Consider the following 15,173-nt stretch of genomic DNA (forward strand, 5'->3'; position numbering starts at 1 on the left):
AGAAAGACAGAGAGACAGAAAGCGAGAAATCACCCCCCAGGGGGGATGGCCACGCTGCAATCCCTTCTCCTCCATTCTCCTCTGGGATCTTGGGCACCCACGCACATGAGCCCAGTGTGTTTTAAGCCACCCGGTGCGGGACTCGAACCGCAGTCGACTACATGGGAGTCCAGCGACATAGCCATTATGCTAACTGCTGGTCCCCGGGGTTTTGAAACTTTTTAAGTAACTCCTAATTTTAATTTAGAGCACTTAATCCTAGTGTTACCTATGCAAAATATTCGTTCTTATATCTAGAGAGGTGGCTTATATTGTGAAACTTTCAGAATTTTACTGGTTAAACACTTCTAGTGTTTTAAAACTTTTTTTAAAATTTTATTTTTTGAATATTTTTATTATTATTCATGCAGTAAATCACTATACATCATTTAGATTGTGAAGAGACTTTACCCAGCATAATATACACCTCAGTCCAGCCTAGTTGAGACTATTATACACATCCTCGTCAACAGGTAATAAACCTTGTCTATGTCCCAGAAGTGTCTTACTTCTCCATTTCCCCCTTAAATTTCCTTTCTTACACTCTTCCCCTCCCACACTCTCTTTCCACTTTGTCTCTAGTGTCCATTACAATTTTTAATACTTTTATGTTCTCCAGTGTTTCAGTATTTACCATAGAGTGCAGACAGCCGGTATATATTAAGTGGAGACATATAGTGTCTCTCTTTCATAGCCTGACTTGCTTCACTTAGCAACAAATCTTCCATATTCATTCACTTTCTATCAAATTCCGGGGCCTTGTTGTTTTTTATGGTTGATAGTATTCCATGGTGTATACGTGCCACAATTTTTCAATCCATTCATCTGTTTGTGGACATTTGCATTGGTTCCATGCCTTAGCAATCGTGAATAAAGCTGCAATAAAAATAGTTGTGCAAGCACTTTTCTGACTGAGTGGTCTCCTGTCCTTTGGGTAGATACCCAGGAGTGGAATTGCTGGGTTATATGGTCGTTCTCTTTGAAGGTCTTTGAGTAACCTCCATATGGTTCTCCACAGTGGCTGGACCAATTTAAATTCCCAACAACAGTGTAGGAGTCCCCTTTCACCACATCCCCTCTAGCACTTATCATTTTTTTGTTTAATCTTCACCATTCTGACTGGGGTTACATGATATCTCATTGTGGTTTTTATCTGCATCTCCCTTACAATCGGGGTGTTGAGTATTTTTTCATATGCTTTTTTTCATATGTCTTCCTTAGAGAGTTGTTTATTCAGCTCATTTTCCCATCTTTTAATTGGGTTAATAATTTTCTTCTCGGTAAGCTGCTTGAGTTCCCTGTGTATTCTGGTTATCAGTCCCTTATCTGAGGCAGTTAACAAAAATTCTTTCCCATTCCAAGGATTTTCGATTCAAATTAATTATAGTGTCCTTTGCTGTGCAGAAACTCCTTAATCTGATGTAATCCCATCTGTCTATTTGGGGGATTATTGCCTGTGCTTTGGGAGACTTGCTTAAGAAGTCTTTGCCTACCCCAGTGTCTCCCAGTTTCCCCAGTGTTTTCCACCAGTAGTTTTGTAGTTTGCAGTCTTAGGTTTAAATCTTTGATCCACTTTGAGTTGATTTTTGTTAATGGTGACAGATAGGGGTTCACATTCATTTTTCTGCAGGTGGATACCCCACTTTTCCAACACCATTTGCTAAAGAGGTTTCCCTTTTCCCACTGGATTGATGGGTACACTTTGTCAAAGATGAGTTGGCTGTACGTTTTTGGCGTTTATTTCTGGAATCTCTACTCTGTTCCATTGGTCCTCATGCCTATTTTTGTGCCAATTCCACCTATTTTGATTATCACAGCTTTGTAATATATTTTGGGGTCAGGAAGTGAAATGCCACCTACTCTAGTCTTCTTGCTCAGGATGGCTTTAGCAAAACGGGGTCTTTTATGGTTCCAGACAAATTCTATGACTGTCTTTTCTAGATCTGTGAAGAATGTCTCTTGTAATTTTATAGGGATTGCATTAAACATGCAGATTAATTTGGGTGGGATTCCACTTTTATTATATTGATTTGCCAATCCAGGAACGTGGGATGTCCTTTCACTTTTTAGTATCCTTTTCAATTTCCTTTTTAAGATTTTCATGGTTTTCCTTGTAGAGGTCTTTGACCTCCTTGGTTAGTTTTATCCTAAGTATCTTATACTTCTTGTGGTATGGTAAATGGAATTATATTCTTCAGTTCTGTCTCTGGCTGCTTGTTATTTGTATGTAGAAATGCTACAGATTTTTGTAAGTTAATTTTGTATCCTGCCACTTTACTGTATGCATTTATTACTTCGAGAAGTATTTTCATGGATACTATTGGGTCTTCTATGTATACAGTCATGTCATCTGCAAACAGATAATTTCAGCTCTTCTTTCTCTATTGGAATGCCTTTTATTTCCTTCTCTTGTCTGATCGCATTGGCTAGAACTTCCAGTACCATATTTAATAGGAGTGGAGAAAGTGGGCAGCCTTGTCTTGGACCCATTTTTTCCCATTCAGTAAAATGTTAGCTGTAGGTTTTTCATAAATGGCTTTTATTATGCTGAGAAACGGTCCTTCTATGCCAATTTTACCGAGAGTCTTGATTATAAAGCCATGTTGTATTTTGTCAAATGCTTTTTCCACATTGATTGAAATGATCATATGGTTTTTATCTTTCTTTCTGTTAATATGGTGTATTGCATTTATGATTTTGCATATCTTGTATCCTTGGAATAAAGCCTACCTGGTTGTGATGAATAAACTTTTTTATATGCTGTTGAATATGATTAACAAGTATCTTGTTGAGAATTTTTGTATCTATATTCATCAGGGATATATGTTTGTAGTTTTCCATTTTTGTTGTATCCTTATCAGTTTTGGGAATGAGGGTAATGGAAGCTTCATAGAATGAATTTGGAAGGGTTTCTTCCTTTTGGATCTCTAGAAACAGTGTGAGTAGGATGGGGGTTACCTCTTCTTTTAAAGTTTTGTAAAATTTGGCTGTGAAGCCATCAGAGCCTGGACTTTTCTTTGTTGAGAGGTTATTTATTACTGATTCTCATTGCTTGTCTATTCGGGCTTTCTATGTCCTCCTGAGTCAATCTTGGTAGATTATATGTGTCCAGGAATTTGTCCATCTCATCCAGGTTTTCTTCTTTGTTGGCACAGAGTCTCTCATAATATCTTCCAATGATGTTTTGTATTTCTGTTATGTCTGTTGTAATGTTGTGTGATTTGTTGCAGATTTGACTTATCTAGTTTCTTTCTCTCTTCTTAATTAGTCTGGCTAATGGTATGTCAATCTTGTTTATCTTTTCAAAGAACCAGCTTTTGCGTTCATTTATTATCTATGTAATGTGCTTATTTTCTATTTCATTTATTTCTGCTCGATTTTTATTATTTCTTTTCTTCTGGCATTTTAAAAATATTTCTGTTGTTGTTTTTCCAGTTCCCTGAGGCATGACATTAGGTTGTTATTTTTGCCACCTTTCCATCTTTTTCTTGTGTGCACTAATTGCTGTGGACTTCCCTCTAATGAGTGTTTTTGCAGTATCCCATAGATTATGGAAACTTGTGTACTCATTATCATTAGTTTCCATGAATCTTTTGATTTCCATCTTAATCTCTGCAGTAGTCATGGAGTTTCCATGTATTTGTATATATTTCAAGGGCTTTTCCTGAGATTAATATTGAGTTTAATTCCATCATGGTCAGAGAAGATGTGGGATATAGTTTCTATGTCTTTGAATCTGTAAAGGCTGGTTTTGTGCCCTATCATGTGATCAATCTTTGAGAAAGTACCATGTAGGACTGAGAAAATGTATATTTTGTGTTTTTTGCATGGAAAGTTCTATAGATGTCTATCAAGTTCATCTGATTTATGGTATCATTTAGATCCTGAATCTTTTTGCTTATTTTTTGTCTTGTTGACCTGTCTAAAGGAGATAATGGGGTGTTGAGATCTCCAACAATTATAGTGTTATTATCTATTCGCTACTTTTAGATCTAGCAGTCTTCCCTTTACATATTTGGGTGCTCCCGAATTTGGTGCATCGGTATTTATAAGCCTTATAGCTTCTTGGTGAATTTGTCCTTTTACTACTATATAATGCTCTCTTTTGTCTTTTCTTACAGTTTTTGTCTTAAAGCCTATTTTATCTGAAATCAGTATAGCGACTCCTGCTCTTTTTTGGTTTCTATTTGCATGGAATACCTTTTTCCAACCCTTCTCTTTTAGTCTGTGTATGTCTTTATCCATGAGATGGGTTTCCTGTAGGCAGTAGATGGAAGGTTTCTGGTATTTAATCCATTCAGCCAGTCTGTGTCTCTTGATTGGAGAATTAAATCCATTGACATTCAATGTTATCAATATTTCCAGACTTGTCCCTACCATTAAGTTGGCCATATTCCTGGTTGTTTTTTGTTCTCTTATTGCTGTCTGTCTCTCTTTAGTTTTCTTGGTATAGTACCCCTTTCAGAATTTCTTGAAGAGCCAGAGTTGGTAAATTCTATCAGGTTTTGTTTATCCAAGAACGTTTTTATTTGCTTTTCCCATATGAAGGATAATTTTGCCAGGTATAGTTGAAATAGTTTATCATTTAACACTTTGAATATATTTCCCCATTCTTTCCTTGCTTGCATTGTTTCTGATAAGAAGTCTGGTACTAGCCTGATGGGATTGTCTTTATAAGTGATTTGACATTTCTCTCTTGCCAATTTTAGTATCTTGTCTTTGTCTGTGGTTTTGTTCAATCTAGCTATAATGTAGCGTGGAGAGGATCTTCTTGGATTGATTCTACTTGGGGTTCTTTGTATTTCTTGGATCTGGATGTTTGAGTGCCTCTCTAGACTTAGAAAGTTTTCTTCTAGGATTTCATGGAATAGATTTTCAATGCCCTTATTAGTTTCTTCATACTCTGGGATACCAATGATATATTTGGGCGTTTCATGGTATTTAGAATCTCTTGTGTATTATCCTCAGTTTTCTTGGCTGTTTTCTCAGTATTTTGATAATTTCTTCTAGGTGATTGACTTTGTCTTCTCCAGAAATTTGATCTTCTGCATGGTCTAGCCTGCTTTTGCTACTTTTGAGGGAGGTCTTAATTTCCCGTATTATAGCCTACATACCTAACAGTTCCTTTTGATTCTTTTTTATGGTGTCCAATTCTTCTTTCATATCGTGGAAGTACTTCCTTATCTCTTAGAGCTCAACATCTCTATTCTCTTACATCTTGTAGAATTTTGTTACCATAAATATTCTAAATTCTTTTTCTGACATTTTGGTAATATGCTCTAAATTTTCCCTACTTGGAGATAGGTTACATTGTTCCTTTGGTGGGGATGAACTACATGATTCTCTCATCCTTGAGGTTCTTCTTCAATTTTTAGTCGTTTGATAATGTATTCACTTCTGGTCAATTTGTTGGAGAGGGATTCAGTGACTGAACTCGTGTGCTTCCCCCACTATGAAATAATTTAGTGCTATTTTCTCCCGTATACTAAGTCCTCAAATGTGGGAATCACAGGAGTTTTGAAATCAGATTTGTGAAGGGGAATTTCACTAATTTTGCAACCACTACAGTGATGTGCAAAGAATTCTCCAAAACTGGGAACCAGCAGTTAGCGTAATGGCTATGTCGCTGGACTCCCACGTAGTCGACCGCGGTTCGCGTCCCAGACCCGGTGGCTTAAAACTCACGCCAGGCGCGTGTGCGTGCGTGCCCAAGATCCCGAGAGGAGAATGGAGGAGAAGGGATTGCGGCGTGACCATCCAGGGATTGTGGCGTGACCATCCCCCCTGGGGGGTGATTTCTCGCTTTCTGTCTCTATGTCTCTCTCTCTGTCTGGCGAGCGCACGCGCCCTACAGTGAAAATCTCTCAAGAAAAACAACAACAACAACAACAACAACAAAAAAAAACACAAACAAACAAAAAAAAGAATTCTCCAAAACTCACAGTGCTCAGATAGTTAGCTCCTATGCACCTAATCATCTCTAGGCAGAGGGTAAGGGCTGAAAAGTAAAACAGAAAAGTAAAGAAAAAGAAAGTAGGGAGAATATAGAAATAGGGAGAAAAGATGAAGAAAAAAGAAGGAAAGTATTAGAAGAAAAAGAGGAAATCACTTAGCAAAAAATGAAATTGGGATGAAAATGGAAAGCCAAAAACAGCTAAACTTGGAGGTGGCTAGCAGCTTCGTGTCCTAAGTGAGAAAAAAGACAGACACGAACAAGAGAAAGGCCCAAGGAGGGCGGAGAGCTGTTTTTTCAAAAGGAGAAAAAAAAAAAAGGACAGAGGAGAGCAAGAGGGAGCAAAGCAGCTATGCTGCCTGGCTAGCGCTGGGTCTGGGAGGGGAACACTGGCTGGGGGAGACTTCACAGCCATGAAGTTGAACCCAGAGATCAAAAACAGGCCAACACTTCTATTCTTTACCTTGAGGACAAAATTAACTTCTTGTGCCTTGTCTTTATCTTAGTTTGGCTTATTTTAAAACAAGAAATTTTTTTAAAAAGGGTCTTTTAAGATTGAGACATTCTACATGTTTTTTATTTGTTTTTAATTATATTTTGTGGTATATAATGATATGGTGTAATTGACATGCCTTTAAAGGTGAAATTTCCATGACAGCAATGCTGTGAAATTAGCATTATAAAAGAGCAGAGCAGGGAAGAGCAGTGGACCAACCTTACTTGGAAAGGTAGGCAAGATGCCAGGTTTTGTTTCTTTGTGCAATCCAGCTACCAATTGAATACAGTAAATCCTATGTGTCAAGGAAACTAGTGGATCATCGGAAAAATCATAATATATTTTTCTATGCAAAAATGAGTCACTACTTTCCAACAACCCAATACTCAGTGAACTTGAACTAATTATCTTGCTTTTGTTTCAGATTCCAAGAGATGCAAAACATAAACTTGTTTATATTGCCAAGAAGGTTATGGAAAGCACTGGAGTAAAGGATTTCTCTCAAACAGTTTTATTTGGAGAGTTACCTACATCCTCTCTTGGATATGTAACTGCTTTCTTAGAAGAGGTACTAATCTGTCTTTAATATTTGAATCTTTCATTTGGCCATGTGGGAGTCCAAGGACGTAACTGCTATGCCATCTGCTGGCCCCCAACCTGAGGATTTTGTTAAAGGCAAACTGAGGCAGTTGGCCTTGGGGAGAGCCCAAGGTTCAGCATTTCTACCTCGATGTGGTTTATTCATGGACCACGTTTGAGGACAGCCTAGCAAATGGCTAGGTCCTATGGAAAAGTGTTTCTCAAACTTTGCTGGACATTAGAGTCACCTGAGGGGACTTCCTAATTACCAATGCCCAAGTCATACCCCAAACCAATTAATTCAGAACATGTGATGGTGGGAGCCAGGTGGCAATAATTCAGTATTGATAGATCATTCTAATATGCAGGGAGCTTTGGGAATCACTGGATTAGATATCTGTTTACAAAATCAGTTTCTAAATTCTGATTGCTAAACTAGACCTCAGGAATCAGTGCAGTCCTGCCAAGGCCAATATTTAAGTTAGGAAAAATTGCTAACATTTTTGTTATTAATGATTTACCAACCTCCCTTTAGTCACACCTCTTCTACTTTCTGAGTCTCTTCTGCTGTCGTTTTTCTTTTTTAATTAATACTTTTTATTAACTTAATCATTGTTACAGTGTGATTATTTTAGTAGGTCAACACAACCTGTAATGATTAAATCAGAGTAATTAGTGTGCCCATCATCTAAACTACTTTGTAACGTTGTATGTAGTAAATTGTGAACGATTTCTCCACATTGTATTTTGTAACACTAGACATTGTTCCTTCTGTCTATCATCTGCTGCCTTAAGAAGATTATCTTACTGTCTTGGGGGTAGTCAGAGTCTCTTACCCTCAACTGCAAGTACCCTGCCTAGGTTTCCCTTCCCTCCAAGTGAATTTACTTGTCTTTAACTGAATTCAGGAAGATGCCTAGAGTTTTTTATTTTTTTTTTTTTTTTCTTTATAAAATTTTGCCTGAGGGTGTGTATGCTAGTTGGGCTGGAGGGATCTTTTCTCCTCCATTTGTTCTTCCTTTTCAGAATTTGGGCACGCACACATGTGAACTCATTGTGTTTTACAAGCTGCCAGTTCCAGGACTCAGATCTTGCATTCTGCCCTGCGGGATCCAGCCCTCTTAACCATTAGGCCATGGACTGGCCCAGAAGATAGTTATCTATGTTTAGTAACTGGAACAGTTTTTGGTATGTAGCAGGTGCTCAAGCAATTTTTTATTGAACTGAAACTGATGACTTCTGGTTATTATTCAAATGTAAACCATCAGCTGGGCTTGGGAAGGGCAAAGCTATACTTTTCATTGGAATTCTTGCTTTACCATCTGTGTCTGGCAACAGAAGGTACAAAACTTTCAGATTCCTCTGCTGTTTCTCTGAATTTATCTCAGTATCAGAATGTACACTGCATTCTGAATTTGTTAAATGAAAGAGGTGAGCTGTCAGTGACTCCTTCTATAGAAGGCATAAAACATCCAGAACGTTGGAGTTTAATCAAGAGGTTTGGAAGAGTCTCATTTAATTATGCTTGAGCATGTGAGCACTGAGCATGTGGAAATAAAAAAGAGGATATGACACATATGCAGTGTTACTTGGGTTTACTTACGGACAGGGCTTGAATTTGGTATAAATGAGGCTCTTAGGCATGATGGTAGCATGTTAGGTTAAAGGTTTCCAAGGCTCTGGGGACCAGCAGGTGGCATGGTAGTTAAGGTGCTGGACACTCCCACATGGCTGACCATGGTTCACATCCTGGACCTGGTGGCTTGCTTTCTCACTTTCTCTCCCTCTCTCTCTCTCTCTCTCTGTGACTCTCTCTAGTCAAATTAAAATAAGTGAATGAATAAGTAAAATTAAATAAATAATTAGAAAAAAAGGTTTCTGAGGGTCATCTTTGGACTCCTCGCAGTTCACATCACTGGCTGATTAGCAGAGATTTGTGATGATATTCTGGGCACCTACTTACTACCCACTACAGGACACTGCAGATTTGTCAGGCAGTTTCTGTCCCAAGCCTCTGTCCAACTAAGAGCTGTCTCCCAGATTCCAAACACGCAGAGCCACATGCCTTCCTGACATGGTCACTTGATGCCTAAGACACGCCTTAAACCTAATGCCCAAGGATAAACTTCTGGCCCTCTCCAGACTCTGTTACTTGTAGTTATCCTCTGGCTGGTGGATGTAAACTTCTAGTTGGTCAAAGCAGAAAACCTCCAAGTCATCTTTGACTCCTTTCTGTGTCTCACACCTCATGTTCATTCTGGTTGGAAATTATTCAGATTCGACCTTCAAAATATATCCAAAATATATCCTCCAAAATATATCCAGCTCCCTTCTCTCCGCCACTGCTTCTGCGCTGGTCCGGTTCACTGTCATCTGCTACCTGTGTTACTTATCAGCCTCCTAAAAGATCTCTCTGTTTCTGTCATGGCTCCCACATCTTTCCTAACATAGCAGGAGAGTGATCCTTACTGAAGCATGAGTCAGAACATAGCACATGGCATGTCTCTGTTCAGACCCTCCTTGGCTCTCATTTCACTCAATACAGCCCAGGTGCTCCCGGTGGTCTCTGTTTTGTTGCTTGCTGTGGATCAGCACTGTCTGCATTCCCTGGACACTTGTCAGAACTGTAGACTCACAGGCCCTACCCCGGAGCTAATGAACCAGGACTGTCCGGAATGAACCAGGTCTGTCAGGTGATTCCACTGCTCCTTACAGGAGAGAACTAGTTCAACATCTGTGATCTGGTCTCCCATTACTTCTCCATACTGATCTCACTTTGCTAATTCATGGCCTCTTTGCTGTTCCTTTAACACCTCAGGAACGCCCCTGTCCCCACATCTTTGTTCTTACTGTTTGATCTTCTTCCCCTGCATATACTCAGCTAACCCCTTATTGTGCTTCAGGTCTTTGGCTCAGGCAATTGTGGGTTGCTTAACCACAGGGAGAGACCTTACTCGGTTATCACAGTGTGCTCACATAAACCTGGATGGTATAGCCTGTGTGCTCCTTATGGGACCACCATCATAGATGTAGTTTGCGGTTGATCCAAACATTGTTATGGGGCCGGCAGGTGGCATAGTGGTTAAGGTGCTGGAATCCCACATGGTTGAATCCCAGACCTGGTGGCTTGCTTTCTGGCTTTCCCTTTCTCTCTCTGTCTTTCTCTGGCCAAATTAAAAAATAATAACAACACGGGAACCAGCAGTTAGCGTAATGGCTATGTCGCTGGACTCCCACATAGTCGACTGCGGTTCGAGTCCCGGACCCGGTAGCTTAAAACTCACGCCGGGTGCATGTGCGTGTGTGCCCAAGATCCTGAGAGGAGAATGGAGGAGAAGGGATTGCGGCATGACCATCCCCCCTGGGGGGGGTGATTTCTCGCTTTCTGTCTCTATGTCTCTGTTTTCGCACGTGCCCTATAGTGAAAACCTTTCCAAAAAAAAAGAAAGAAAAAATAACAAATGGAATTAAATAAATAAATCTTAAAAAAAAAATCGTTATGTAGCACGTGACTCTTCAGCAAATTTCCTCTAGGAGAATAGAGACTTTTGCAGTATAAAGACCAGGATGAGGCAAATGAGACACTACCTCAGGGGCAAAATTTATAGTGTAGACAACCCCAGAACACCTCAGCAGTTAAGGTAAAGAAAAAAAATATACTCATACACACTTACTTAGGGTTTTGCCTTGTTGTGTTATCCTTCTGCTTCACTTACCAGTTGAGACTATAGTGTACATCACCGTACCGAGCTTTTTAATTTAATTGCCATTGTGCTTGTCAGAGAGACACAGACACAGAGAGGGAGAGGGAAAAAGCACCCTCCACTAGGGTGGTGTCACATCACAATCCCTTCTCCATTTCTCCATCTTGTCAGGATTTGGGGTACACATATACCTGGTGTTTTTTTAGCTACCAGGCCAGGATTCGAACCACAGTCAGTCATGTGGGATCCACTTCTCTTAACCACTAAACTAAGAGGCTAGCTTTTTTGTTTGTTTGTTTGCTTATTTCTTTCTTCTAGACACTAGAGAGAGAAAATGAGAGGGAGAGGGGGAGGGTGAGGGATAGGAAGGGAGAAAGAGAGAGAGAGAGAAAGAGAAAGGCAACACATTGGAAATATTGCCTGACACAGAGCAGGAGCTCAGGATCGACTTGTTAGACAAAAGTTAAATGAGGGCTAATGGATGTTTCACTTGCCTTAGAATGAAGTACTGAAGCTTAAAGTACTTCTTCAGAGACAAAGCATGTGGTTTATGATCTCTGCTATTTCTGTTTAAATTTTTGGATAACAATGTGAAAAAGACACAAGACATCTTATGATAATAAGTCATTTGTTCATTTAATTAATATTTCACACTAACCTACTACCAGTTACTGCACACATGGAGATTGGTTAAGCAGTTTTGGTCCTCTGAAAGAATGCAGCCTAGGGACCAGCAAATGGCAGAATGGTTACATCACTGGATTCTCACAGAGTTGATTGTGGTTCAAGTCTCAGACCTGGCGGCTTAAAACTCAGCCGGGCAATGTAGATCCCAAGAGGAAAATAGTGGGTAAGGGATTGTGGCATGGCCATCCCTCCTAGGGGGTGATTTCTCACTTTCTGTCTCTCTGACTCTGTCTGTCTGGTGAGTGCACGTGCCCTATAGCAAAAATCTCTCTCTCTCTCTCAAAAGAAAAAGAAGGATGCAGCCTAGTTAGGGAGGCAGACAGCTAAACCAACACTGCTATGCTGTAGTTAGGGCTGTGATGGGGTTTAGCAGGGAGCTCTGGGAGCCTGATAGCCCCTTTCAGTATTAAAAAGGTTGGCAGGGAAGGTGGGGAGTATTGGAGAGGTTGATCACAGGCCTTGGCTTGCCTCAGGAAGTTCTGAGTAATAAGTTAATGTCGGTTAATAATTTTTCATGCCGTATTTATTTATTTTTTAACTTTCAAAAGCATTGGTATTTGTATGTGTTGTATGGTTCTTGGAGTGTGGAAAGACAGGAACGAGGTGACTGGATGTAGAAGATGGAGTAAGAGGTTCTGGGCAGAGAGAGAAAGAAGCACATGGGGGTAGTGGGGAGGAATAAGGCTGCAGAGGTGTGGGATTGTTCTGTTTGCATGGTTGCCTGCAAAGCCAATCACCAAACCCAGGTCCATGCATTCATTGGAAGGCAGTAGGGGTAACGCATGCTTTGTGTTTTTCACTGGGGCCAGCTTAACTTGCAAGTTGTCTCAGTCAGTCTGGGCCACAGGATCCCATAGACCAGGTGGCTTAAACAATAAATGTTTATTAATTACAGTTTTTGGAGGCTGGAGGCCAGAGATCAGAGCCAGAAGTGTTAGGTTCTTAGTGAAGGCCCTCTTCCTGGTTTCAGGTGACTGTCTTTAATTGTATTTTAATATGGTGATGGGGAGAGGAGTCTCTCTCTCTCTCTCCTTCCCTCCCTCCTTAAAAAGGCTTTTATCCCATTTTGAGGGTTCCACACTTATGACCTAATTACCTTCCCCAAACCCCATCTCCAAATATAGTCATGTTGGGATTAGAGTGTCAGCATATGAACTCTGAGGGAGCACATTTAGTCCATAGCAGAAGTTTGGATGCAAATGGATTAGGTGTTATTTATGACTTGTATTCTAAGCTAATCAACTTTCAACTTTCTGGGTGATTTATACAGTAACAGGAGAAACATTTAATGCAAGACTTGGTGATTTGGTGACTCAGTTGATGAGTAGAAAAGGGACCATGTTACTTAGTAGTGTTTGTATTAAAAAGTATTGGATCAGCAGGTGGCATGGTGTTTAAGGTGCTGAACATGGCTGTCTGTGGTTTGAGTACCAGACCTGGCAGCTTGCTTTCTCACTCTCTTTCCTATGAGGGTATATGCCCTATAACAAATTTTTTTTAAAAAAAGTAATAATAAATAAAATAATTGTGTTTTAAAATTTTTTTTAAAAAGTATTCATGGAGCCACAGATGGTGTAGTAGTTAAGGTTGCTGAACTCCCACATGACCAACTGTGGTTTGATTCCTAGAACTGGTGGGTTGCTTTCTCACTTTGTCTCTCTTTCTGTCTCATCAAAATTAAAAGAATAAGATAAGAAATAAAATAAAATAATTTTTTAAAGTTCACTAATTTATTTTAAAAGAACAAAGAGGATTGAATATGTTTTCCAGAGCTGTTTTCAAATGAACTAGGAAAAGGTATAGATGCCCTGTGTTTGAAATGTGACCTCATATTTTTTATTTTCTCATTCAAATGACCTATTATTCTCTTTACTTATGTTCACAATTGTATAGACTTTGGAGTTTGACTGAGATACACTGATCTGTGGGGATTTATTATGGTGAATTAGGGATTTCCAACTTTTCTCTCTAGCCTCTCCAACTTCGGACTTGGCTGTCCTATCACTTTCTGACAAGGCCACTTGATAGACATCTCACGCCTAAAATGTTCACAAATGAAACTCCTGATTAGCCCTTCAGCATGGTTGTGTTCTCATACATGAGTGTAACTGTACTGTTGTTTACTTAACAGTAATACTTAACACTTAACAGTAATACTTAACAAAAGTTCTTAAAATATCATGTGGTTATGTCTTTGTGTGTTATGTGGGCCCAAGAACTATACTCATGAATGGTTATTAGCCCAAAATGGAAGTATCATCATTTGATTATTCTCAGTCATTGTCTGGGCCCAACTTTGGATATTCCAATTTTGGTGTCCTGAATTTAGAAAGTCTTTCTTAAAAAGTCAGCAGCAGAAAGAGATTACATAACTTCACTCTCATGAGGAAATTGAAAAACTGAGCTCATGGAAGTAGAGAAAGAATGCCTGCCGGAGGAAGGCAGAAGGGAAACAGAGAATATTGTTGCTGAAGAGAATCAAAATTACAAATACATAAAAGGAATAATGTCTAGTTACACAGTAGAGAGAATGTAATTAACAACTTGCTCTATATCCCAGAGTAACTATAAAAGAGGGTTTTGAATGTTCCCAGTACAAAGCAGTGATGAACACTTGAGATGATGAGTGTACCAATTACCCTGATTTAATCATTTCACATCATATTCTTGTGCTGAAAAATCGCATTGTACCTCCACGGATAGGTGCAATTATTACATGTTAATTTTTAAAAAAGGAAAAAAAAATACTTCCCAAGTAATTGTCTCTAGTAATTTAAGAATTATTATAAAGAGAAATGCCATAGTTAAAAAAAATGATTAAAGAAAGATAAGTGAAAAGATCCACAACAAACTTACAATAGCTTTTTGCCTGGAGCTGTTTATCTCCTTAGTAAACATGTCCAAATCTTCTTGGTTCACAGAGGAAGTTTGGGATTTTTATTAGAAATCACATCTAGAAAAAAATTTTCAATCCAAACAAGAAAGTCCCAAGTTAATTGAATTATTTTATATGTACTTTGTTGATAAAATTTATTGTAATTGAGTATATTCTAGATTTTTTGTTTTAAATGATATTCATAGAGATATAACTGTTTAGGTATTTGCTTGACTAAATGCTTTCCAAAAAATGTGGCTCAAAATTTCACAACCTTTTTATCTACGGCTTGTGACACAAATCTCAAGTTTTAAAAGAAGTTAGCCACATTGCAGAATAACAGAATGACAGCCTAAAACAGTGCTCAGTAAGTTAGAAGTATTGAATAACTAGAATTTTTGTTATGCCCAAGTTTTGGGAAAGCTGTTGGCTTCTGGAATTGATAGAACTCAGTTTCCCAGGGGTCAGTGAATATTTAGTCCTACAGCCTGCACGTTTCAGTGTGGTTTCCAGAGCTCTCACTAAATCACCCCTGCCTGCCTTCCTTGCATTCAATCTTCGGGGTTCTGGCTCTAGTTCTAGGCAAGGCAAACTGACGATTTCCCATAAGTGCCATTCTTCCTGAGAGCCACATGATTCTGTTTATCACTTAGTTTTTTGGGCTCCTTGCTGTCTTCCTATTAGGGGATCCTTGCTGTCTTACTATTACTAGAAAACAAAATACCACAGACTAGGTAGCTCATACACAACAGAAATCAGGAGCCTGGAAGCCCAAGCCCAAGATCAAGATACTGCTAGATTTGGGTGGCTGGTGAAATCTTGCTTCCTTGGATCATAGAG

The 15,173-nt window shown here is 39.2% G+C and overlaps 1 protein-coding gene across 1 annotated transcript in view; it reads left to right on the forward strand.

Moving 5' to 3' along the window:
- DNAH11 (dynein axonemal heavy chain 11) overlaps window positions 1-15,173 on the forward strand; it is a 207,696-nt gene that overhangs the window by 1,470 nt on the left and 191,053 nt on the right. Inside the window, exon 2 of the mRNA XM_006154490.1 lies at window positions 6,913-7,056. Coding sequence (XP_006154552.1) covers window positions 6,913-7,056 — 144 coding nt within the window. The remainder of the gene's footprint in view (window positions 1-6,912; window positions 7,057-15,173) is intronic.

Source organism: Tupaia chinensis, unplaced genomic scaffold (genome assembly GCF_000334495.1).
Source record: "Tupaia chinensis unplaced genomic scaffold, TupChi_1.0 Scaffold000410_1, whole genome shotgun sequence".
Taxonomy (NCBI): domain Eukaryota; kingdom Metazoa; phylum Chordata; class Mammalia; order Scandentia; family Tupaiidae; genus Tupaia; species Tupaia belangeri.